This window comes from Microplitis mediator, chromosome 2 (assembly GCF_029852145.1).
Source record: "Microplitis mediator isolate UGA2020A chromosome 2, iyMicMedi2.1, whole genome shotgun sequence".
In the NCBI taxonomy this organism is placed as follows: domain Eukaryota; kingdom Metazoa; phylum Arthropoda; class Insecta; order Hymenoptera; family Braconidae; genus Microplitis; species Microplitis mediator.
Window position 1 is genome coordinate 25,682,353 of NC_079970.1, and position 22,785 is coordinate 25,705,137.

Genomic DNA, 22,785 nt, shown 5'->3' on the forward strand with positions numbered 1-22,785 from the left:
ACTACAGCATCTGACAGCAGCTCACAACACAAAAGATGTCCTCTGAGGAGTCGACCCAGCAGCAAATTTTTTTTTCGGGGATCAATTGACTTGAAATCAATTCTAGATCATCCGTGGCCACGGAAATAAGTAAAATAAATTCAATTCATGTTAAAAAAAAATTTTTAGGAAGCCCCAGATCCACTACAGCAGCTCACAACACAAAAGTGGGCCTCTGAGGGTTCAATTCAGCAGCAAATTTTTTTTTCGGGGATCAATTGACTTGAAATCAATTCTAGATCATCCGTGGCCACGGAAATAAGTAAAATAAATTCAATTCATGGTCGAAAACAAAATTTTTTTTAGCCTCAGAACATTCATAGAAACATGTTGTCTGGGTTGTGGCTTTTCAATTTATTTATTCATTTTATTATTTAAAATTTATACAATGTCTCATGTCTGCTACATTCACACACAATTTATTTTCCAAATTTAAATATCATCTGAGAATTTACCCCATTTTAATAGTATATTACACATCGAGGGAAGTAAAGTAAGAAATGTCTCAGATCACATGTAATTGTTGGCCGAGGCGAAGCCGAGGTCAACAAACATGTGATCTGAGGCTTTCTTATTTACTTCCCGAGGAGTGTATGCTATTTTTCTCCTCGACGGAGGCGGAAAGCGGCAACTTCGTTTTGCACAGCGGGACGAAAGTTGACGCTTTCCGCCCGTCGAGGAGAAAAATTATGTTTAAAAAAACTTAATACTGAGTTTACATGAACGAAACATTCAACTCGTCGTTAAATAAAAACGGGACTAATGATAACCAATTTAAAAGTAGGAAAGCGTCATGTTGAAGTTGAACTGATGTCTGACAAAAACTAAGTTAAACAAATGTCAATTTTATATTATAAATTATTATCCTCACTCATTAATATTAAAATAAGTAATATATTAAAAAGTTGATAATGAATTTCATGAATAGTCTAGCAGGTAATACATTACAATCTGGTGAAATAGCGATGCAATTAAATAATGTTGAGGTTTTGTATACAAAAGTACAGAAAGTTTATTTGAAACCGCAATATAAAGAAGAACGTCAACGAGAGTTAAGAGTCAATGTTGAAATTCATTCGGGAATAAGTCCAGTTTGTCGTAAGGTAATTTTACAATTTCGTAAAATTTCATTTATTATTTTATTACATTTATTTTGCCCAGCTGATAGTGACATGTCAGTCAATAAATAAATTTTTTTTTACAGACTCTGTGCGTTCTTTTATCAGATGATGATGATCCCTGTTTTTTGTACTCGTTGCTGATTACTGAAGATGATTTCAAAGTTCTCAAAGCCCAGCAAGGTCTGCTGGTTGACTTTGACAACTTCGCTACCCAGTTGATTCATTTGCTGGAGCAGTCTCATGGATCAATGACAGGGACTTCAAAAATGCCACCCAAGTTCTTGTTACTGCTGTCTGAAGAGAGCGGGGACTGGATATTTAAACTTGTTGAGACAAATAATTTTAAGCATCTGTGCCATTTGAGTCTGAATATATCACCAGCAAGTGACTCGGATATTAAAACTCACATGGCCATGAAGATGAAACAGTTGAAGGAAAATTTAAATAACAAGAATCGTGAAGTTATTTCACTTGAGGGAAGATTAAGTAGCGTTAATGAAGAGTTGGAATGTAAGACGAGAGACTTGGAGCTGCTGGAACAGAAATTTCGGGCTGAAAAAAATCAGCTGCAGATGACAACGAGCCATCAATTGAGTATTGAAAAAGATCGGTATGTTTGTTTACATATTTATTTATTTATTTGTCTATTTGTTTATTGAAAATTAATATTTTTGTTTTTCAAGACTAGCGCAGGCTAAATTAGAATGGCAGAGATCAACAGAAATTGAAAAAATGGATATGGAAAGACAGCATAGCGACACATTGCAACAACTCCATACAGAAATCGCTGAATTACGATCGCAAAATACAACATACAAAGATAAACAATCATTTTTAGAAGCTACAAACAAAGAACAATCTAAACAATTACAAAATTTGGAACGCGAGTTAAATTTAGCACAGCGTGATCTGAATCAATTGAAAAAACAAAACTCAAAACTAGACGTTGATTATCATGAGAAAGATAAATATGTTAACGATTTGAAAACTCGTGTAGCTGTGATGGAACAGGAGTTAAAAGATAAAGCTATTTTGATAAGCAAGCACATGGAAATGCTGAAGACGAGCAAAGAACAGAAGCAGCAGCTCGAAGAAATGCTCGCGCAGAAAGAGAATCAGGTGCAGCGCAAACAGAATGCGTTGAAAAATGTCAGCGATGAAGTTATAAAAGCCAATGAAATAATTAAGAAACTGCAAAATGACCTGGAGTCGACGAAATCAAAACTTAAGTTACGTACAGGCATCGCTTTGGAGCAGGAGAGACTTCTGGATGTTAAGCAAAAAGAAATAGGAGAGTTGCAGGGTAAACTCGATGAGCAGGCGAAGGAATTGAGAGCTTTGAAGACTGAACTGGATTCATCGAAGGATCAATTGAAGACAATGCAGACTCAATTGGAAGACAAAGAGAAGATAATTAAAAATAATGATAACGGTATGTATTTTTTTTTATTTAAATTTAAATTTGCCCACTTGAAATATTATCGTTTTATTTTTAATAATTAATTATTTAAATTAAATGTACGACAGTTATCAGTTGGTTGAATCGTCGATTAGCCGAGTCCCAGTCACCACTTCAAAGTGCAACGACATCAGCAGCAGTACCCATTAGCATTCCATCAACATTCCAATTAACGTTACCGCGTCAGAACAAATTTTCAGCGAGTAAATTTGAAACACGAACGCCTATTACTGCTGCGACAACTACTACTGCTACAAATCACAGTGTACCTATTGCAGGATTACCACTACGTAATCCCGCAGTCTTGTCAAATCCAAGTGCCAATCAAACAGGACGACTGACAACAACCGGCGGTCGTTCGACTGGCGTAGGTATCACCGACAGTACTGTTGGTATAATGACATTCAATAGACCTGGACAAATAACGAGTACAAGTACACCATTGGATCGTTTAAATGTTTTAAATAAATTGCCAGGTAATCCAATAACAACAGCAGCAACAAATGGCGTTACGTCAACTCCAGCTATTACGGACAATAATATGGCACTGGGTAGTGTTGGTAAATCAAAAAGCGCCTCTGGGCCAACGACTTTGCAAGGCGGGCTAAGACGAGCCAACAGTTACAAACCGTTATTGCCTTCCGCGTATTTTCCTAAATCGTTGCATTAATATGCGTAGTATATTATTATGATGTAGAAATATTTTTATATCCACCTGCCAATTTATTATAAACCCATAACATTATTTTTTTAATTATCCTCAAATTATGTTAAATTATACCAAGTACAAAGTATTATTATATATACACATATATATGTATAATAACAATTAGTTAATTACAATTAAAATCATTGACAATAAGCGATTACTTTAGAAGATGAAAAAATATATTGTTAGTTTTACTATTAGATAATAATTATTTTTTGTATTTTTGTACATATAAATATTAAATTAATTATAATTTATCGTAAATATTACAACGTGGTAACGTAAAATACCCAATTATTTACACTTAATTGTTTATTTGGGGAAACCTCCACTATCTTTGTTGCTCTCACAATTGAGGGGACTTTTTTTCAAATACCGATAAATTACTTGAGGAGGATCGATAGTAATTTTTTCCGAGTTTTCCTATAAAGCAAATTCTCTAAACGCAAAATTAAGAACGAGGCTCGACGCATTCTGCGTTTTCATTTATAAAAAATGTTCATTTGTCTAAAAAAAAAAGGTAGGAAAAGTTTCCATTTACTGCGCAAGTGCAACAAAGATAGTACCGTTCGTCGACTTGAGTGTGATAGAGAAAAAAGTTCAGACCCTTCTTAAATTTAAAAATTGCGCATTTTTAAATTTCTAACGACCAGAAAGTTCTGACCAAGTTTCAAGTCAACCTTCGATATTTTTAAAATACAAGTATTTTTTTAATAATCTCTGCAATACGCAGGACACTAGAAAATGCACTCCAATTTATAGTTAAAAAGATTTATCAAAAAAAAAAATTTAATTTACTATATACCATGTCCATAACTGGTACATTTACAAAATGCGGTCACCCAAGTAGCACACTTTGGTTTGTGACATCTGTAAGATAGGAGTTTTGAGGCTGCTTTTTGACCAATCGATAAGGCAAAATTTTGAATGATCAGAAATTTTTCATCAAAAAAACATCGGCTTAAAAGACTCAACACAAGTAACAACCGGAGTAAATTACAAATAATTGTCTAATAAGTCATCTAAACAATTTTTTAATTAAAATGACTTTTTTAAGACAGAAAAAAGAAGAAAAATTTTCTATGACTCCTAGAATCAACATCTGCACAAAACTTGGCTTCGAGAAAAAATTTATCTCGTCCTTTTAAATGACATCTTAAGGTGTGTCTGTGCTACTTGGGCATACGCAAAATGAATTTTAAAAATTTATTACAATGCCTAGCTTACTCGTTAGTGTAAATAATTAGGGCTTTCACTTAATTGTAATATTAAAAATTAATTTTAAAGCTCTTTAAGAATCATTGCAATCAAGCGATGATATTTTATTTACTTAATTATCTATATTGCTGATAACCTGTTATCACGTTGATGTGGATTCTTGAGCATCAATCGGCGGCCGATCTGTCCGCTTTCGCTTACGCTCGCATTTGGGACAGGGTTTTTTGGAATTAAGACAGTCGGCATGAAAGACAGCATTGCACTCTCCACACTAAAATTCATGAATCAGATAAATAATTTATAAATTTAATTTTAAAATTAAAATACTTACTCTGTAAGTAGACGCCATGTCGAATGGATAAATAACTTTAGGATTATTACAAATTTCACAGATGAAACCTTTCTGACTACAAAGCCAGCAATTCAAAACATGATTTCTCGCAAACTCAACTATTTTCTGTAGCTGTTGAGCTAAAGATCCCGAAGGTACGTCCAGAAGGTCTGATACTGAGTACTGGTGCACGTGTTCGTACAAATAGTCACGTGGTGAAACTTTTTTCTGCAGTGACTCGATAATCGGTTCACGGCAGGTAAATAAATACGCACGTAGAAGATTCAATTGTATTCTTAAAGTACGTAATTGTGCCATACTGTCAACTGCCGCATAAATTTTTGGATTTAAAACCTTTAGGTTCAACAAAGTTGCGCAGTCTGTAAGATACGATGCCGCTTTTACACTGACCCTGTAGTGTTTTAAATCCCAGTTATGAATTATACGCGATGGTATTAAAAATTCTTCAGTTGCCATGCAGTTGATGCAGAAATAATTTCCAGAAAATCCACAAACGTAAGCTTTGGAAAACGTCATCCCGATAGCGTGTCCGCAGTCAAAGCAACTGTAGTTCTGAACATCTAGACCCTTTTCCCGCGGCAATCTTCCTATCTGGTCCTCTAAGTTGTCTCCAGTCTAAAATTTATCACAAAAAAAATTAAAAATTTTCCTTATTTGTAAAAATAAAAACTAAATTACCTTGACTTCAGGTTTAGGTTCTTCCTGCTCCTGGGTCACTCCAGGCGTGTATTTATTAAGAAAGTCACGAATGTCTGGTGAAGTAGCGTAGCCAGCGGTATGATAACTTTTGATCAAAGCGTCATAAGTCGCACCGTCACCAGGAGTCCGTGGCTCGACGAGTGAGCCTCGCGATACCATTGACGAAGTCATAGAAGACTCGCCCTCTTCTATCGACGTCGACCACCCAAGTTTTCCAATCAACGAATTACCAACAACTTCAGCTTTCGCTGGTTCCTTTTCTTCCTCTGCATCTATTTGGGTCGCGCTCTCAACACTTTCAACTTCAGCCATCGCTACGTCAGTTGACACCTCAGGTTTACTTTCTTTCAGCACCGGGCCATTTTCCTCCCCAATCTTAGGATCCTCCTGAGCTGGCCTTGATCTGCTAGATTCTCCACCATCTCTAGCACTTTTCTCATCAATTTTAATCTGCCTCCCACCATTGGCCAGTATTATTCTCAACGCATCATCTTCACTGAGCGCCGAGACGTTATTTAAAATAGACTGAGATGAAAATGATCCCATACTACCAATAGAACTAGCAGTCTCTACATCATCGCTGTTGTAAGAAGAGTCTATCGGATCACTGTTAATTGTCTTGGCAATATCAACAGCGCTGAAGACAGGACACGACTTCATTGGCGGTAGCCAGATAGCAGCCATCAGCAGCGGCGTGCTAGACCAAAAATTTAGTAAACTAGTATTACAAGCCAACTGAAAAGTGATACTGTCAAGGCTTTCGACCAATCTTCTGGCGACCTCAACATGATCCGAATCTCGAATGAACGCAGACCGATCATAATAAGGTTTCAATGCTGAATCGTCCCGTTGTATTGATGACAAATAGCTCGACAGAAGACCCTCATTAATTGCGAGCCTTATCCACGCACGACAGTAACCAACTTCAGTGGTTATCTGCTGGAGATTCAGTATCTGGTCAATCATTTCACGATGGGAGAAAACCAGCAGCGGGCCCCAGAAACTCGGCTGTGGCATTGCGTCGAAATCGGGACCACTCAGCACCTCAGTCACTCGATTCAACAAACTGTCCTTGAGACCATGAAGGAATATCGCTTCCAGCACTGAACAAAGTGCCATCGTTTCCTCGCAATTTCCAATAGTACCTTCAGATATTCCCTCGACGCCCTGCAACTCCATCACCGTTGCGTTCAATTGTTTCCTCAGCGACTCCTTCACCAGGAAGTGCCTCTTGTTGGCTATTGACTTTACGGACTTCAACAATGAATTCATTTTTAACTGGTAATTTATAGAGAATCACATCCATCAATTTTCTGTCGATCCTAGTGATCATTTTCGTCAGTACAAAATAATCATTTTTTCCTTCCTCATCAAATTAACCAGCAATTAAGTTATCATCGCATCGAGCTCCATATCACAATATTTTGACAACTAAAACCACAATCGTAAATGTCATAATTAATCACTTATTTAATAAAAGTTAAAATAATTATTTATTTTTATAGATAAATAAAAAAGACACCCTTACTCATATAAATCATATATTTATTATCATCATTTTAGCTGATAATTCATGATCTTTGAGGTTATACTTGGACGATTAGACAAATCATACGTCATCATTGCTGACACATATTATATATACATATATATATATATAAATGTATATAAAATAATTTAGTCACAGTAATATAAAGTTTGCGCTCAAGTCTTTCATAATAATCATAATCGAAGGTCAGCGAATAATAATAAAATTTATAATTAACATTAATTGAGTGTTGATCCCAGTCCAGCTGTTGCTAGTCGGTATTTATTTAAGGAATGAAATATTATTTAACGGTGAACGACCTGGGCTTTATCAAAGTCATTAAATTATTTGTTTAGTAAAAAATAAAGTTGAGTAACAAAAATAATAAAAAAGGATAAAGATTGATGTAAGAGTCAAAAGAAACCCGTTCGAATCTAGGGGGAACTTGTAGAACTGGCCAGGCAGGAAGATGTCATGCTATTCTGTGATTCTCGCTCTGGGCTCTGGGTATTGGACTAAGTGTATGTGCACCAGCACCAGCATTACCAATTTACCACCACCACAAGCACCAGTACCTTAACATTAACCAGCAGCGCAAGTACCAGACCAGGACAAGGACAAGAGACAAGAGGTAGAGGCAGAGGTAGAGGTAGAGGATCAGTGGGGAATGGTAGGGAAAGGTATCAAGAAAATTTAAAAGTGGGGATGTAGAACCGCTTGGCGGTCGGTATTCGCGCAGCCTCGTTGCTGACTTTAGTAAACGCTTCAGTATTCATCAGTGTCCTATAGCTCTACACCAGCCACCACCAGCCCACCACTAACGTGTCTTATTTTTCTGAGTTTCATTTACCACTTTCCCGATAACTGTCAGTTTTCTCCAAACAGTAATCAATAAATATGCCGTACACTTGTTGTTTCCTTGAAACTTTTTAATTTTGAATTACCTGTACCTCGGCACCATAAGTTGGACCTTGAGTCTGCTTGCCATCCAGTTCCAGTTAAGTTGAGCCATCGTTGCACCTGTTTCTGGAATTCCGTGACTAAGATCGCTGGTAAGACACGACGCAGGACAATGCGTGTATTATTGTGCTAATTGTCATGGGGATGTTATGGTAAATGATAAATAAGATCTAAAGTGACATGGAGTTGGTTGTGAAACAGGAAAATGGAAAAACGACCGAGACAATCAGGTATTTTCTATGTAATTTATATATAAATATGTTGGTACCTGTCTTCTCTGACTCCAAAACGAGTTTTATTTTGTAACGTTCATACTGGCGGCGGTTTATTTTTAAAATCAATTAATCGTTATGTGTTACATATTTTTGTTGTTATTGTTATTATTTTTATTTATTGTAGGGATATAATTAGATGGTGACGTTGATGATGTCAAAGCTGCTGCGTCCGCGTTGTCTGGAGCTCAACGATCGATCGCCGAAGGAAATTTTACTGTCCGGGAGACATTCGTACTTGTCGCGGGTGGAGCCTTGGTCTGGTGTTACTTCGCTATTACCTTGGACGTTATCAGAATCCTCAAGAATAAATATATTTTCTGCCAACTATTTTATATATCTCATTTATTTTACATTACTGTAATATATATAGATATATATCTTGGATTTAAATCAGAGTACAGTCATTGTCAGTCACCGTATAAGTAATGAGTGATTTTTACCTTGACATAAGTATGACACGCGCATATACTTTAGTGTTGTAATTTTCTTTGTTGATAATCCAGTTTGATAATCGACAGACGTACAAGGTAGGAATTTTAAGTCATTAATTTAAACTCAAAAGATAATTAAAATAAATAAATTAATTTACTTTTTTTATTTTAGAAAATAGTTTAAATAGAAGGCACGAAGATAAAAGTACCAATGTGCCTAAATTCGAGTATCACTGAAACTTCCGGTCCATAGAAAGAAAAATATTTTTTACGGATACAATTGAAGGCATTAGTAATTTTGGTGAATTTTAATTTTACATAAAAATAAAAATAATTTTCTTTGGTTGTGGTATCAAAAGTCCAGCAGGATATTTTTAGATAATCGCAGGGCACGGAAGTAGGGTAGAACCTGATATGCCGAACTGTTTATTCAGTGCCTCAAATGAAGATAACAACGAGTGAGTGTACAATAGAAACTCCGAGTGATTCAAAAATAAATATTAACCCTAGGTCATCGTCATTATCGGCGTACGAAAATCCAAACATAAAACGAGATAACGCCGAGTCGTTGAGTAGTCATACGGAAAAAATGAACATACCGTACGAAATGAGCAAAGAAAGTTTAATGGTTATCAAAGATAACAAGTCATACTCGAAAGCTTTGATTACCAGTGACGGGAGAAGCTGTTCAACATGTGCGCCGTGCACATCGACAGTGTGTCGGACAGTGTCCTCGCTTCCTGCATCCCTGCGAGACTTGCCAATAAATCGGGACACGAGACGAGCAAGCTCCGAGCCAGGGATTTTTTCAAGCTCTGGTACGGCAAAAAATAAAATCGTCATTTCACCGCCACCACCAACAGCAACAACAGTAATGAGAACATCCTCGACAACGGCACAAGGAAGATCGTCAGCAGCAACTGCGCGGATATCAAGTCTTGACGGGCTTGATTCACTGGGAGTGCTTTCAGATACGACAAGCAGATCGAGCAACAATGGACCAAGGACCAATGACAATCAAATATCTTCTTCAGTATTTGCATCTCCAGTGAATCAACTGGTACCAGTGAATAATAAATCGTGGGACAATAATTCCGCTGAGAATGAGTCCTCTGATTACGTTGTGGATTCAGTCCAGGGCAATGCATATCACAAGGGACAGTTTCTTGGAAAGGTTCGTACGCGGTTGTTACACGCCTTTCACGTTTACATCATTATCTCATACATTGAAATAACTCGTTTATTATATACATACATACATATATATATATATATACACATCCAACATTATGGGCAGAATATTTATATACTTATATAGATATGCCAGCATACTTTGCACACCTAATATAAGTTATAGTCGTTGAACCTTTTACTACTTTACTTGCTATCCTTGTGACGATGTCTTGGTCTCTAGTCACTAGTCGTTGAGTCACGAAAGCATTCAGGCTCCTGCTGACGTTGTGCACCCGTACGAGGCGGCCTTGTTCACCGCCGTGAGAACAAGGGGACGAACCCCCCTGAGGGTTTTATTCTGCCTCTACCTGAGTCCCATGTTACTTGTTCTGGATATACACTATCGAGTCCCACAAGTATAACATATATATACATATACACACATATATAAATGTGTGGAGGTTGATTCTACTCTACTCTCGCTCTCGTATACCACAATACCAACTCAAGCAAGTTCAGTTCGATGCACTTTTTTTCTCCTTGACTCTCAACGGAAGTTGCACCCCTCTCGCTTCTTAAACTTTTTTCTTCTTCTTCTTATTCTTAGTAATTTTTTTTTTCATCATCTCGAATCGTGCACCTCCTGCGTACACTCTCTATGTAATAATATATCCAAAGGCATCCGCTACTGCTTGCTTTTATTTTTTCTTTATTCATCAAGTCATTTTATCCTTCTATTATTATTATTATTATTATTTATTATAAATGCATATTTAACTCTTGTGTTCAATGATAAAATTTATTGCTCAATCAAGCGATGGCGGGAGTTTAAATAAAAGTAAAAAATTTTTTCACGACAATGTGACCGAATTTCTGGCATGTCTGTTTACAAACCAGACTACTCATTTATTTTTGGTTTGTTGCGTGATGTTCGTCTCATTTTCTTTCCTACTTACATACTATATATGTTTGTCTACTCAATTACTTAGCTCGCGGGAAAAAATACTTTACGTATTTCCACTGACGTCACTTAAGAATAGACATTCTATTAATTCAATATAAACAATAAATCTGACGTTTAGAAATATAATTCAATATATGTAATCCATATTTATGAAGCTAATGTGATTATTATTATTTTTTTTACTTTTATTTCTAGGGTGGCTTCGCGAGAGTTTATTTGATGACGGACATAGCGAACGGCAATAAATACGCATGTAAAATAATTCCGAAAAACCGTATGCAGAAAATTCACATACAAAAAGTATGAAGAATTATTTTATATAACTATTGTAATACAAAATACCAACTTCCTGTTATATTTAATAATATTTTTATTGCCATAAATAGATTGCACGTGAAATAATGATTCACAAAGACTTGAATCACATAAACGTTGTGCAAATGCATCATTACTTCGAGGACAGTTTAAATGTTTACATGCTTTTAGAGGCTTGCCCGCGAAAGGTAGTAAAAAATTTCTCTTTTTTTTTTCACACGCAATCATTCATCTTTTGAAACGATGAAGGGGCCGTTCATAAAATACGTCACGCAAAATTTTACCTTTTTAACCCCCTCCCCCCTTCGTCACGTTTTCTGCGGCTCCCTATCAATGTTCCGTCACAAATGAAAGCCCCACCTGTACATGATATAAAATTTGCAAAATTTTTCTTGGACCCCCCGACTCCCTTGTCGCAGTAATCGACACCCTCTCATAAGTCCGAACGTATTTAATGAACGGCCCCCTAATTATTATGGTTTGATTTAATGCTTTAATGCATTCGTAGAGTTTGATGCACGTGCTTAAATACCGAGGTAAAGTTACTGAACCAGAAGCACGCTATTACATGAAACAAATGGTTACCGGTGTAGCCTACATCCACTCGCAGAAAGTCGTTCATCGTGACCTTAAACCCGGCAACATGTTTTTATCCGATGGCATGATTGTTAAAATTGGTGACTTTGGTATGGCAACGCGCCCTGATGGTCAGCGAAGACGTGTGTAAGTCTACTGAGGTTCATTTTTTCATCAGCAAAAATTTAATTATGATGATAGTGATAACGATCAATGGGTAAATTTGTGTATTTTGTAGAACGGTATGCGGAACACCAAATTATATAGCTCCGGAAGTCCTGTACAAGCAAGCCCACAGTTATGAAGCAGACGTATGGGCTCTGGGATGTATTTTGTATGCCTTGTTAGCCGGTCAACCGCCATTTGATACCGCCACCCTGAAGGAAACCTACTCGAGAATATGTAACAATAGCTACAAGAAACTTGATGACTCTATAGTGAGCTGCAGCGGGCAGGATCTGATTCGTTGGCTTCTTCAACCTTTGCCTGAGCTCCGTCCGTCGCTGGAACGTGTTAAAGAGCATCCGTATCTCACGATGGAATACGTCCCTACAAAATTAGCTCACTCGTGTTGTTACCGTATGCCAACACTTCACAGTCCATTGATTGACAACAATGTTAAATCATCACTGCTTGCACCCTGTTCAACTCTACCTTCCGGCTCTTCTCTGTCTTCCGCCTCATCTAGATCATCAACGTTCCAACGCAGTCCCGTGGGAGCTGTGCCACTACCGACGCTAACCAACGTCCCACACATTGAATCTAAGCCCAAGAGTATTGCTGCGATAGCTACCGTTAAGCCAATCACACCTCAGTCGCAAAAAGAGACACAGAAAAAATCTAAAGTGGGGCATTGGCTTGTCCGCAAATTCCCCAAGCTCACGAAATTGCGTCATAGAATTGGTAATTTCTTGTATCCCGATCGAAAAAAATCTTCTGAAAGCGCAATGATGCACCGCGCATTGGAGCATTGCCTGACAGAGATACGTTACAACAGAACTACGTGTAATCCGCTGCCGGTTGATGGAGTTGCTCCCCTATTTATCACTAAGTGGATAGATTACTCTAATAAGTATGGATTGTGCTTTCAATTGTCAGACCGCTCGGTCGGAGTTCTCTTCAACGATAGCTCCAAGATGAGCTACACTCGGGATCGAAGGTATTTAAATTCCCCGTACTTTTTTTTTCTTATATATTTATTTATTCATTTGCATTGAATGTACAACTGTACTTATAATATATATATTTTTATTTACTTGTTCCAGACGAGTTGAGTACACGACACCGGATGATGAAGTAACTCGTTACGCTCGTGAACGTGATGTTCCTACATTTATGCACGAGAAGCTTGAACTTCTTCGGCATTTCACTGAATACATGGATGATCACTTAACTAATGGTTTGTTTTTTATTTTTTTATTTATTTATAGAGTCAGTTGAGTAAAAATAATTAAAAACATCTCAGTCAAAATTTATCAGGTTAAATATTTCAGTCACTAATATCTCGATTTTACATTTGATAGGAGCGTAAGTTGATATTTTTCCTATCAAAAAAATCCATATGGGAATCCAATCTAGATCCAAGCTTCTATGTGGGTTCCCACGTGACGTTTTCGGATGGATTCCCATATGGTTTCCTATAAGAATATTAATCTGTTCATCTATTCATATATCAATAGACGATAGACATAGAAATGCAGATACTCCAGATTTTTATATTGATTTCCCATAGAGAAATCCATATCAAGTTTCTATATGGGAATCCAAGTACCCACAGTTTCCTGTGTGGATTTCCCATATGGTCATGGTTTCTTACATTAATTTTAATATAAATCCATGCACTCTTATATTAATTTCTATGGGTTCTTACATAAATCCATATTTTTCTGTATACATTTATATGGGTTTCCATATAGATTTTTGATAGGGTTTACATGGAGATATTGGCGACTGATATTTTTTTGGCTGAGATATAAAGAGGGGTCACCTGGTCAATGGTAGTACTGACGCTTGGTATTATAAATATACAGGTGGTGAAATAGGAGACAGTAGCACGAAATTATCGCGAAGAAACTCAAGCAGCGTTCCCAGGATGCGTCGCTGGCTACGCACGGACAAGGCTATCGCGATGGAGTTAACGGTTCCACTGTTGCAAGTTAATTTTTTTGTTGATCATACCAAGATTGTCGTATCAGAAGGCGCACGGACACGAGACTATCTCGTAACTTATATTGATGCTGACAGACATGCTACCTCTTATTGGTTACGCGACTTACGTGACTGTGGTTGTACAAGTGAGCTTTATGAAAGATTAAATTATGTTTGCAGAGCATCACGTGAATTTGCTCACTTGGAGCACAATGCCGCGTGTTCTGAGATTTCAGCAAATCGTGCTATCAACTCACGCGCTTGAGTTGTAACACAGCAATATAATTATTATTTAATGTCTTCCGGGGCAATAATTCGTTATTAAAATAATTACAATAAAAAAAAAAAGAAACAGGAAAAACAATAATATAATAAACAATTATATAAATATAATACTAGCAACACAGGTAGATTAGAATGAAACGGTTGATAAGTTATAGTTGTTTTGATTGAAAAAATGCAAAAAAATATATATATATACATATATTTTTCGATATTCCTCAATGGTTATATTTTTATTAGTACAAGTTATATATTTTGATGATGAGAAATTTAATTTTTTTATGACCAAATCGTATATAAATTTTTTTTCTCAACACAGAGAAAGTTATGAGTGTGAGTGTACCAGATGTGAGACAATTCATAAATTTTAAATAAGCAAATTAATTGATAAAAATAATGAAATTTTTAAAAATCCGCGTACGGGTTTCTCATTGATCTAAATACGCATTTTTTAATTATTATTCTACTCACATTTTATTTATTTATTTCAAAATTTGAAAATTGCCGTCAGTTACATTCACACTAAAAATTTCATACTCTGGCCACTAGATTTTTTTTTTTTAAACGTTGTTATTGCTGTGATTTGTTATAATCATTAATTATTATTATTATTATTATCATTATTATTATTATTATTTTTAATTAATATTATTATTGGAATAATTATTTAGCAAGTCATTTTGTAATGTTTGTTATTGAATTATTAAGGTGATATTGTGAAAAAAAAAATTTATGTTTGCACAATTTATCAGATTATATAATAATCTTATTTAAGTGTACAAAATTTACTGATTTAGATGTATGTACACGTCGATTGTTATCAAGTATATTTATTTATAGTTGATTAATTATCTTTTTTTTTTACATAACATTTTTTTTTTCGCATCATGTACATGAAAAAAATAAAATAATTCACACGTGTACTTTAACGCAGCGAGGCTGTCGTTACAAATACAACGATCTCAAATAGTTAACAGAGAGTTTGTTATTTAAATAATTATCTCTTACTCTTACTCTTACTTAGCATTAATTAAAAAGTCATTTAAAATTCATACTGAGTTACGAAAATAAAGAGTTTAGCTACTGCGCTGCCGGCGAAAGCGTTGTTGTGGTAAATCTCCATGCTGAGGTCCAGCTCGATGTCCTGCGGTCCAGGAAGGCTGCGGGTGAGCACCAGCACCGCTTGGGAAGGACTCGGCCGCCTTAGAGCGAAGCAGGATTCGGTGGCGCGCATTATTCCCGGTGGTGCACGAGCGTCAATCAACGCCATGCTGAATCTGATAACTGACCCGGGTAAGTGAGTGCCGCGCATTGTAAATAATTCTAATTGGCCTGTTGCTGGTAGTGGGAGCATGCTGACGAAGGTGATGAAGTTGAAGGAAAAGTGCGAAGGCGATCGGAAACAAGCGAGATCACCGCTTGGGCAGTACCGAGATGAGCGGACACATCGACTGTAAATTTATTTATAATTATAATTATTATTATTATTTTAAATTACGTGTCTTCTGATGATGACTTACTTCTGTCGAGTGGGATCCTGGTGATAACCGGATGGACAATCAATTTTATTACAGCGAAAACTGCCACGTGTATTCTGACAGATTTCTTCAGGATCACGACACATGCGTCCGTTGGCACACTCATCAATGTCTGATGACAATTAAATTTTTGGTTAATAACTAAAAAAAATATTTATAATAAAAATTGAAATTTACCTTGACAAGTTCTGGCATCGCTACCGAGTCTGTAACCATCAGGACAACGACAAGAGTAACTACCGGGTGTATTGTCGCAAATACCAATGCAGAGATTGTTTTCTCGGAACTCGGTACACTCGTCGATGTCAACGCAAGATCTATTGTCGGCATTGAGCCGATACCCGGGCTTGCAACTGCATCGATAGCTGCCCCAAATGTTGAGGCAGTTGTGCTGGCATATTCCTGGACTTCTTTCGCATTCGTTGATATCCTGACAGGCAATTCCTTTTGAAGATTTCTCGAAACCCGCGTCGCAGACACAGCGAAATGATCCAACGGTATTTTCACAGCGTCCACTGCTCCCGCAGACATTACCATTGAATATACTGCATTCGTCAATGTCGATGCACTCTCGATTCGGTCCGAGTGCATGTCCAGCTGGGCAAGAACACAAATATCCGCCTTGTCGGTTCTCACATGTTTGATCCGGTCCGCATTCATGTGTGCCCGTAGCGCACTCGTCTAGATCAACGCACCGCGATGTTGCAGGATCCAGGGTCCATCCGGCTCCACAAATCACTCGTGAGACGCAGCGATAAGAGCCTACGGTATTTACGCATCGCTGAAGAGGTGAACGGGCACACGGATTCGATGGCCCGTAACATTCGTCGATATCAATGCACTGACCACTTGGTCCAGATTCAAATCCACGTGGACAGGAAGGCGGTTCTGGTTTATTACGTGATCCAATTACTGGTGTATTTGCTGATGTTACTGCTGTTGTTCTAGTATCATCTGGTAATGTTGGTGTTACTCTTGATCGTGATGGTGTAGCTCTTGTTGGTGTAGCCCTTGTTGGCGTAACTCTTGTTGGCGTAACTCTTGTTGGTTTAACTCTTGTTGGTGTATCTCTTGTTGGCGTATCTCTTGTTGGTGTATCTTCTGCTGGTGATTGTGTTGTTCTTGGTCGTGGTCTTGGTCTTGGTCTCGGAGTTGTAGTTGTAGATGTGGATGTTGTTGTTGTCATCGTCGTCGTTGTTGTTGTTAAAGCAGTTGATGTTACGGGTGGTCGTCTTGTCGTCCATGTTTGACCTCTTAGATTTCTATCGCAACGATAAGACCCAAGTGTATTACGACAATGATACCCGTCACTGCAATCGTGGGTTCCAAGAATACACTCGTCGTCGTCTTCGCATATTTCTGTTGCGGCATTCAATGTGTAACCAGTTCCGCAGGGTAAAAATCTCACGCAGTTGTAACTACCAAGTGTGTTATCGCATCGTTGAGTTGGCAGGCAATCATTTTCCAGCAGCTGACATTCATTTATATCTACACACGCCTGTAAATAATTTTTTTTTTTTTACCATATATTATTAAAAGTACCGATATTCTATTTTTTAATCTATCAATTTTATACCTGAGTTAAATTATCTCGTCGAAAACCTATCCGACAGTTGCACGTGTAACTTCCAACAGTATTTACACACTCTTCGTTGCTGCTACAAGCGTCTTCAACTTCTTCGCATTCGTTAATGTCCACACAGCCACGATTTCTTGCGTACTTGAGTCCTTCTGAACAGGTTTGAGGATCATTTGGCATTACGGTTGATTGAATTTCGCTGTCCTCTTGAGTTGTTGGTTCAGTTATCGGTGTAGGTGCTCGAGCACACGTATAACCACCTGGTTGATTGTAACATACTTCTGCTCCACACAAGTTCACTTTCTCCGCACATTCGTCAATATCTGAAAACATAATCAATAAATAATCTTATGCAATAAAAATACAGATAAATTATTTAAAAAAGACAAATAACATAAAAAAACAAATACAAAGAAAGCTACAAATAAGCATTTGGTGCTGAAAAAATCTAAATATTCATTAATTTTAAAACTCCTCAGCAGTAAATTTAAAAAATTTTTTTTTCACCTTCACATTGACGTGATTTAGAGTCATATCTGTATCCCGAAGGACAGGCTGGACGTCTCTTCGGAATTTGCGCCATGGGAATAGACCTGTCACAGCGATATGACCCAGGTAAATTAACACATCGCTCTTGAAGTCTTGTATCGCACGGGGACTTTGTGCTGCACTCGTCAATATCTTCACACCTCTTGTTGATGACAGAAAATCTATACCCGTCAGTGCAATCGGGCAGACGAGTAACGCACTCAAAAGTACCTACACGATTAACGCAGTACTGGTGTAAATGCAGCGGACAATTGTGGAGTTTATCAATACACTCATCAATGTCAACACAAGTGCCATTAAAGGCACGACGGAATCCCGGTAGACACGAAGGAATTTCATCGCATACATACGAGCCATTAGTATTGCGACAAACTTGAGTGTCTTGGGAGCAATCGTGTCTACCTAGAAGACATTCATCAACGTCACGGCACTGTTTGCTTGTGCGATCAAAGTACCAGCCCGTGCTGCAAAGCGGCAAACAGTCGTAACCACCAAGACGATTTACACAGCGTTCATGATCTTGACATCCTGGTCCCTCGGTGCATTCATTCACGTCAAAACAATTATTATCGATCCACTGGTATCCTGGTTCGCATGCCGCGACCAATTGCGACGATACTGGACCGACTGATGATTTATTTTCATCATTAACTAAATAACTATCCTCTATTTTGCTGGCTGCCTCATACTGACGTTCATCCGCTATCTCGTTCTCGTTCTCATCATCGTCATTATTATCATCATCATCATCATCATCGTCTAAATTTTTTGCTTCATCAAACTCCTCTTCTTTACTATACCGTCCTGCGCACTGATAAGTCCCAGGAAGATTTATGCAAATGGGTTTGTCGCTCGGACAAGGATATAATTCCTCGCACTCATTTATATCTGCATAGAAAAAAAAAAAAGCTTATCAGTTATCTGTTTGCATTGAAAATAGTTTAGTACTTACATGCATCGTACTAATGTCAGCATGCCACGTGCATCTGTACGATCTTAAATTAAATCTTTACATTAATATTATTTTATTTATTATATTATTTGTCATATAAATTTACCGACGCATATTCCCAAGCTGCGGCTGAATGTGAAACCTTTACGACATTGGATGTCACACTCGTAAGCCCCCTCAGTGTTTCTGCATTCCTCGACTTCGGGGAGACAGCCGTGAAGGCCTTCTACGCACTCATCAACGTCTGCAGAAATTTAATTATTTAAATTATCAGTCCCAATCGTTTTACTTTTAAATACAAGTCTGTACCTTGGCATATTTTTTTGGTAACATTGAATTTAAATCCTGCTGGACAACCTTTGGATTCTGTAAGTTTATGACAGGCATAGCTTCCTTCAGTATTAACACAAAAATGAGTGTCTATTGGACATGGGGAAATATTTATTTCACTTGCGCATTCATCGATATCTTAAAAAAAAAATAATTAATTATAATGATGATAATAAGCAATTAAAATTTATTTATAGACAAATTACCAGAGCAAACTTGAAATTGTTTATCCCAGTGATAACCCGGAGGGCAGGATTCCTTAAAATCAAACTGGATCTCTTGGATCTCCTGAGTCTTGAACTTTGATTTCGATCCCCTCTTTTTGGAGACACAAACATAAGACCCCACGACATTTTCACATTTTTCCCGCGCCCGGCAAGGGTTTTCCAGACACTCGTCAACGTCTTGAAGACAAAAACACCAAAGCGAAAGCGGGTAAACACACAGAGACAATACAGAGAACAAAAACAGGCAGCTGGAGATTTACTCTAATGATCATCAAGAAAATACTTACCGTCGCAAACGCGAACACTTGCGTTAAATCGATAACCAGGAGGACATCTGGGTTTTTTTTTATCCTTCGACTTGTCTCGGGGCTTCGGAGTACTGGTAATAACTTGTGTGGGTTTCAGTTGACATGAGTGACCGTCTTTGGCTAGTTCGAATCCTGGGTCACATTCACATTTTACTGCTGTCCCTGTGTCGGTGCAACGATGCTCGCACGGGTTGTCTGATTCACATCTAAACATTATTATTAAATATTATAATTTACTAGTACATAAACAATCAACTCAACGTGATTATATTTAAACTTCTAGACAACCTTTACACCCATTTACTTATTTTTGTTACTTAGATATTTAGCCAGACGCGTTAATCATTCCGACACCGCGACGTTACTTTTAAACTTATAAATTACTGGTAACCTTTAGCATCTCTTTATATATATACATCGTAGGGGATAAAATATAAATAGAAACTGATGATTATAAAATTTTTCATGGGTATAGGTCAAGGTTGAACGATAGAAATTCAAGGGACTGTTGTTTACATTTAATTATTAATTTTTTTTTTAATTATTGGTAGTAAATAAAAATATCCAATAAGACAATTATTAAATATTGAGAGTGTGCGGATTGAATATTATATTTATTCAATTCGAATCAAGAAAATTCTGATCAGCTTTCAAATATTTAATTTTTATTTAATGAAGAGCTTGTTCTGTAAAAAATCGGGAGTGAATACGGAGTAGATGGATTTCATTTAAATTCAAATTTTCTCGGAGTTCCGGAGTTTTAGAAAAAACACTCCGCATATGGAGTAAATAGGGAGTTTTTTTTCAGCGGATCTGGATTTTATTTAAATCCGCATTCACTCCAAAGGAGTTTTAATATCAAAATTAATTCTGCTTCGGAGTGAATTTTACTCCGAGGGGATTAAATGAATATCCAGTCATCTTCGCATTCACCGCAAATTTTTTACGGAGTAGTTTCTTAAAGTAATCAAAATTAATTTTTACCGATTTATTGGAGTATCTGTTCTGCAAGTCTGTTCATCTTCTAGAAGAACGTATCCTTCTGGGCATTCGCAGTAATAAGACCCCGGAGTGGGGACGCAGATATGCGAGCAGAGAAGATTCTTAAGTAGCTGACAAATGTCATCAACAGCTGGGTGACAAATAAAATAAATAATAAATGATAATTTACATTTTATTGATATTAATTTAATTATTAATAAATTTACGAGGTGTGGGTATCCCATCATCCAAAGTGTCAGTCAACGATGAATCCGTCGAATCCGAGCTTTCTTCAGTAGACAAAGCACTCGATCTTGAACTTGAACTCGTGGATGAAGTCATCGATTTAGTGGTGCCAGTAATTTTATGATTGTCATCGCGAGTTGATTTGGTCGTCGCTTCTGTTTTAGAAGAAGTTGAAGCCGGAGTAGTCGTTGATGTTTCCCGACAACACTCAAGAAAAGCTGGATCCCAGGGGTTGCCAAATGAAAAATCATTTAACGCACATCCTTGTCCCAAAGACCCCGTGAGGATGCCTACGATAATTTTAAAATAAGTCAGCAAAAAATAGTCCGCAAGTAAAAATATAATAAAATAACAGAAATTTAGTTACCAAGTTTACATCCTTCACAGCAGTCTCGTTGATAATCTCCCAGAGATCTGGCAATTCTCGATTTACCTGCGTTACCATCAACGCAAGCTTTTCCTTCTCGTGCGTTTTTCTTCCCTTTCCCGCAACTCAACTCATGATAAGCGCGAATGCAGCAGATGTCAACAGACTCCAGACAAAGCCCTTGCTCAGCTGTCGGCACACCTTCGACAGGTCCTGCAAATTTCTCGCACCTCAGCCCTTCTTTTGCCCAAGAAGTTCCCAGGTCGCAGCATTTTTTAAATGGAGCTCCCGCCTTCGGTTGGGCGTCATTACCTACGTTATGATATATATAAATATATCAGTAATTACTCTCTCTTACATTTAATTGCCTGTGTCGTTATAAATCGATCACTCTTCCTTTTTATTTTATTTTATCAAAAATGATAGTCATGATAAGACACTAGTTGCAGTTAGCAAATAAGCGCAAGGTCATTAATTAATATATCATCTATCTAATCAAGTATTCCAATTAATTTACAACTACCAGCAACAAGATTTTGCTGTTTACGCGCATTTTCATCTGCATCATACCAAATATTTTAATAACTTTTGTCTTTTTTAATTACCGCTTATTTTTTTTAGCAACTAAATTGATAATTAGTAATTGAGATTTTCGAAACGTACCTTGGTAGGCAATCAAGAAGTTCATAAGGAAGAAGAGGAACCGCCAGGTAGACATCATGATTCCTAATGAACTGAACTAGGACACTGCTAGTCGAAGAATTAATTTGAGAAGTATAATGAAAAAAAAAAAAAATTATATAGATAAAGACTCAGATATCTCACTGAGTACACAAAACTGGAGCGATACAAGTCAACACGTGCTGGTAGCAACCGCCAATTACAAACTGAATGTGCTCTGGTATGGTAAAGTCTCGCTGGGAGACTTGACAACGCAATAAGAAACGATACGGGGGTGGTGGTTGTCGTCTTATATTCATTTATACAAATGTATGTTCTATGTATATGTGGATTTATTTTATCGAAGTGTTTTGTTGATCCCAACAACTACTGCGACGATGGAGACTTTGTCTAGTGTCCTCGAAGAACCAGATGGCCCATGGCCTCGACCATCTTCCGCACAGAGATGGGTGTTGTAAAAAAAATATAATGGATTTAAATAAATCAAGTGTCTCCAGCTATACATACATATATGTGTATGTATATAAATATATGTGCCCAGACGAGGAGAGACACCGGTGTCCGATGCTACTATGATGTCAAGTGCTCGCAGCTTTTTTTTTTGGTTTCTTCATGTAAAAGATCTACCATATGCGGGACTAAATTTTTATTTTGGGATGACTTCTCACGCTTCATGACCTTATTAGAAAGTTACACCACAATCCTGACATGGGTTTCTTTTTCTATGACTAGACTTTTATGAAAATTAATTCAAAATTTATCTTTCTATGATTTACTA

The 22,785-nt window shown here is 37.2% G+C and overlaps 4 protein-coding genes across 5 annotated transcripts; 2 read left to right on the top strand and 2 right to left on the bottom strand.

The window, feature by feature from the left end:
* Window positions 1-719: 719 nt before the first annotated feature.
* Window positions 720-3,592, top strand: LOC130663809 (spindle assembly abnormal protein 6 homolog). 2 transcript variants are annotated; one of them, XM_057463280.1, is made up of 5 exons: window positions 720-1,142; window positions 1,244-1,770; window positions 1,844-2,592; window positions 2,688-2,986; window positions 3,096-3,252. In XM_057463280.1, exons 1-5 carry the CDS (start codon window positions 951-953, stop codon window positions 3,105-3,107), a joined length of 1,779 nt encoding a protein of 592 aa, XP_057319263.1. In that variant the 5' UTR covers window positions 720-950; the 3' UTR covers window positions 3,108-3,252. The 2 variants fall into 2 exon arrangements, with proteins under 2 accessions (XP_057319263.1, XP_057319261.1); XM_057463278.1 differs by having other exon boundaries at window positions 722-1,142; window positions 2,688-3,592.
* Window positions 3,550-7,382, bottom strand: LOC130663811 (pleckstrin homology domain-containing family M member 1). Its single transcript, XM_057463281.1, has 4 exons — window positions 7,126-7,382; window positions 5,577-7,028; window positions 4,878-5,513; window positions 3,550-4,817 (listed from the first exon to the last, which is right to left on the bottom strand). The coding sequence occupies exons 2-4, from the start codon at window positions 6,867-6,869 to the stop codon at window positions 4,689-4,691; spliced, it is 2,058 nt and encodes a 685-aa protein (XP_057319264.1). The 5' UTR covers window positions 6,870-7,028; window positions 7,126-7,382; the 3' UTR covers window positions 3,550-4,688.
* Window positions 7,383-7,756: 374 nt separating this feature from the next.
* Window positions 7,757-14,315, top strand: LOC130663808 (serine/threonine-protein kinase PLK1-like). The gene is made up of 9 exons (XM_057463277.1): window positions 7,757-8,315; window positions 8,485-8,887; window positions 8,964-9,965; window positions 11,124-11,228; window positions 11,315-11,431; window positions 11,752-11,966; window positions 12,058-12,978; window positions 13,085-13,218; window positions 13,850-14,315. Exons 3-9 carry the CDS (start codon window positions 9,234-9,236, stop codon window positions 14,230-14,232), a joined length of 2,607 nt encoding a protein of 868 aa, XP_057319260.1. The 5' UTR covers window positions 7,757-8,315; window positions 8,485-8,887; window positions 8,964-9,233; the 3' UTR covers window positions 14,233-14,315.
* Window positions 14,316-14,435: 120 nt separating this feature from the next.
* On the bottom strand, window positions 14,436-22,232 carry LOC130663805 (fibrillin-1-like). The gene is made up of 13 exons (XM_057463275.1): window positions 21,990-22,232; window positions 21,327-21,638; window positions 20,941-21,249; window positions 20,717-20,864; window positions 19,712-19,938; window positions 19,404-19,601; window positions 19,177-19,335; window positions 18,974-19,111; window positions 17,874-18,803; window positions 17,364-17,689; window positions 15,965-17,285; window positions 15,770-15,899; window positions 14,436-15,700 (listed from the first exon to the last, which is right to left on the bottom strand). The coding sequence occupies exons 1-13, from the start codon at window positions 22,045-22,047 to the stop codon at window positions 15,292-15,294; spliced, it is 4,665 nt and encodes a 1,554-aa protein (XP_057319258.1). The 5' UTR covers window positions 22,048-22,232; the 3' UTR covers window positions 14,436-15,291.
* Between the last annotated feature and the right edge of the window lie 553 nt (window positions 22,233-22,785).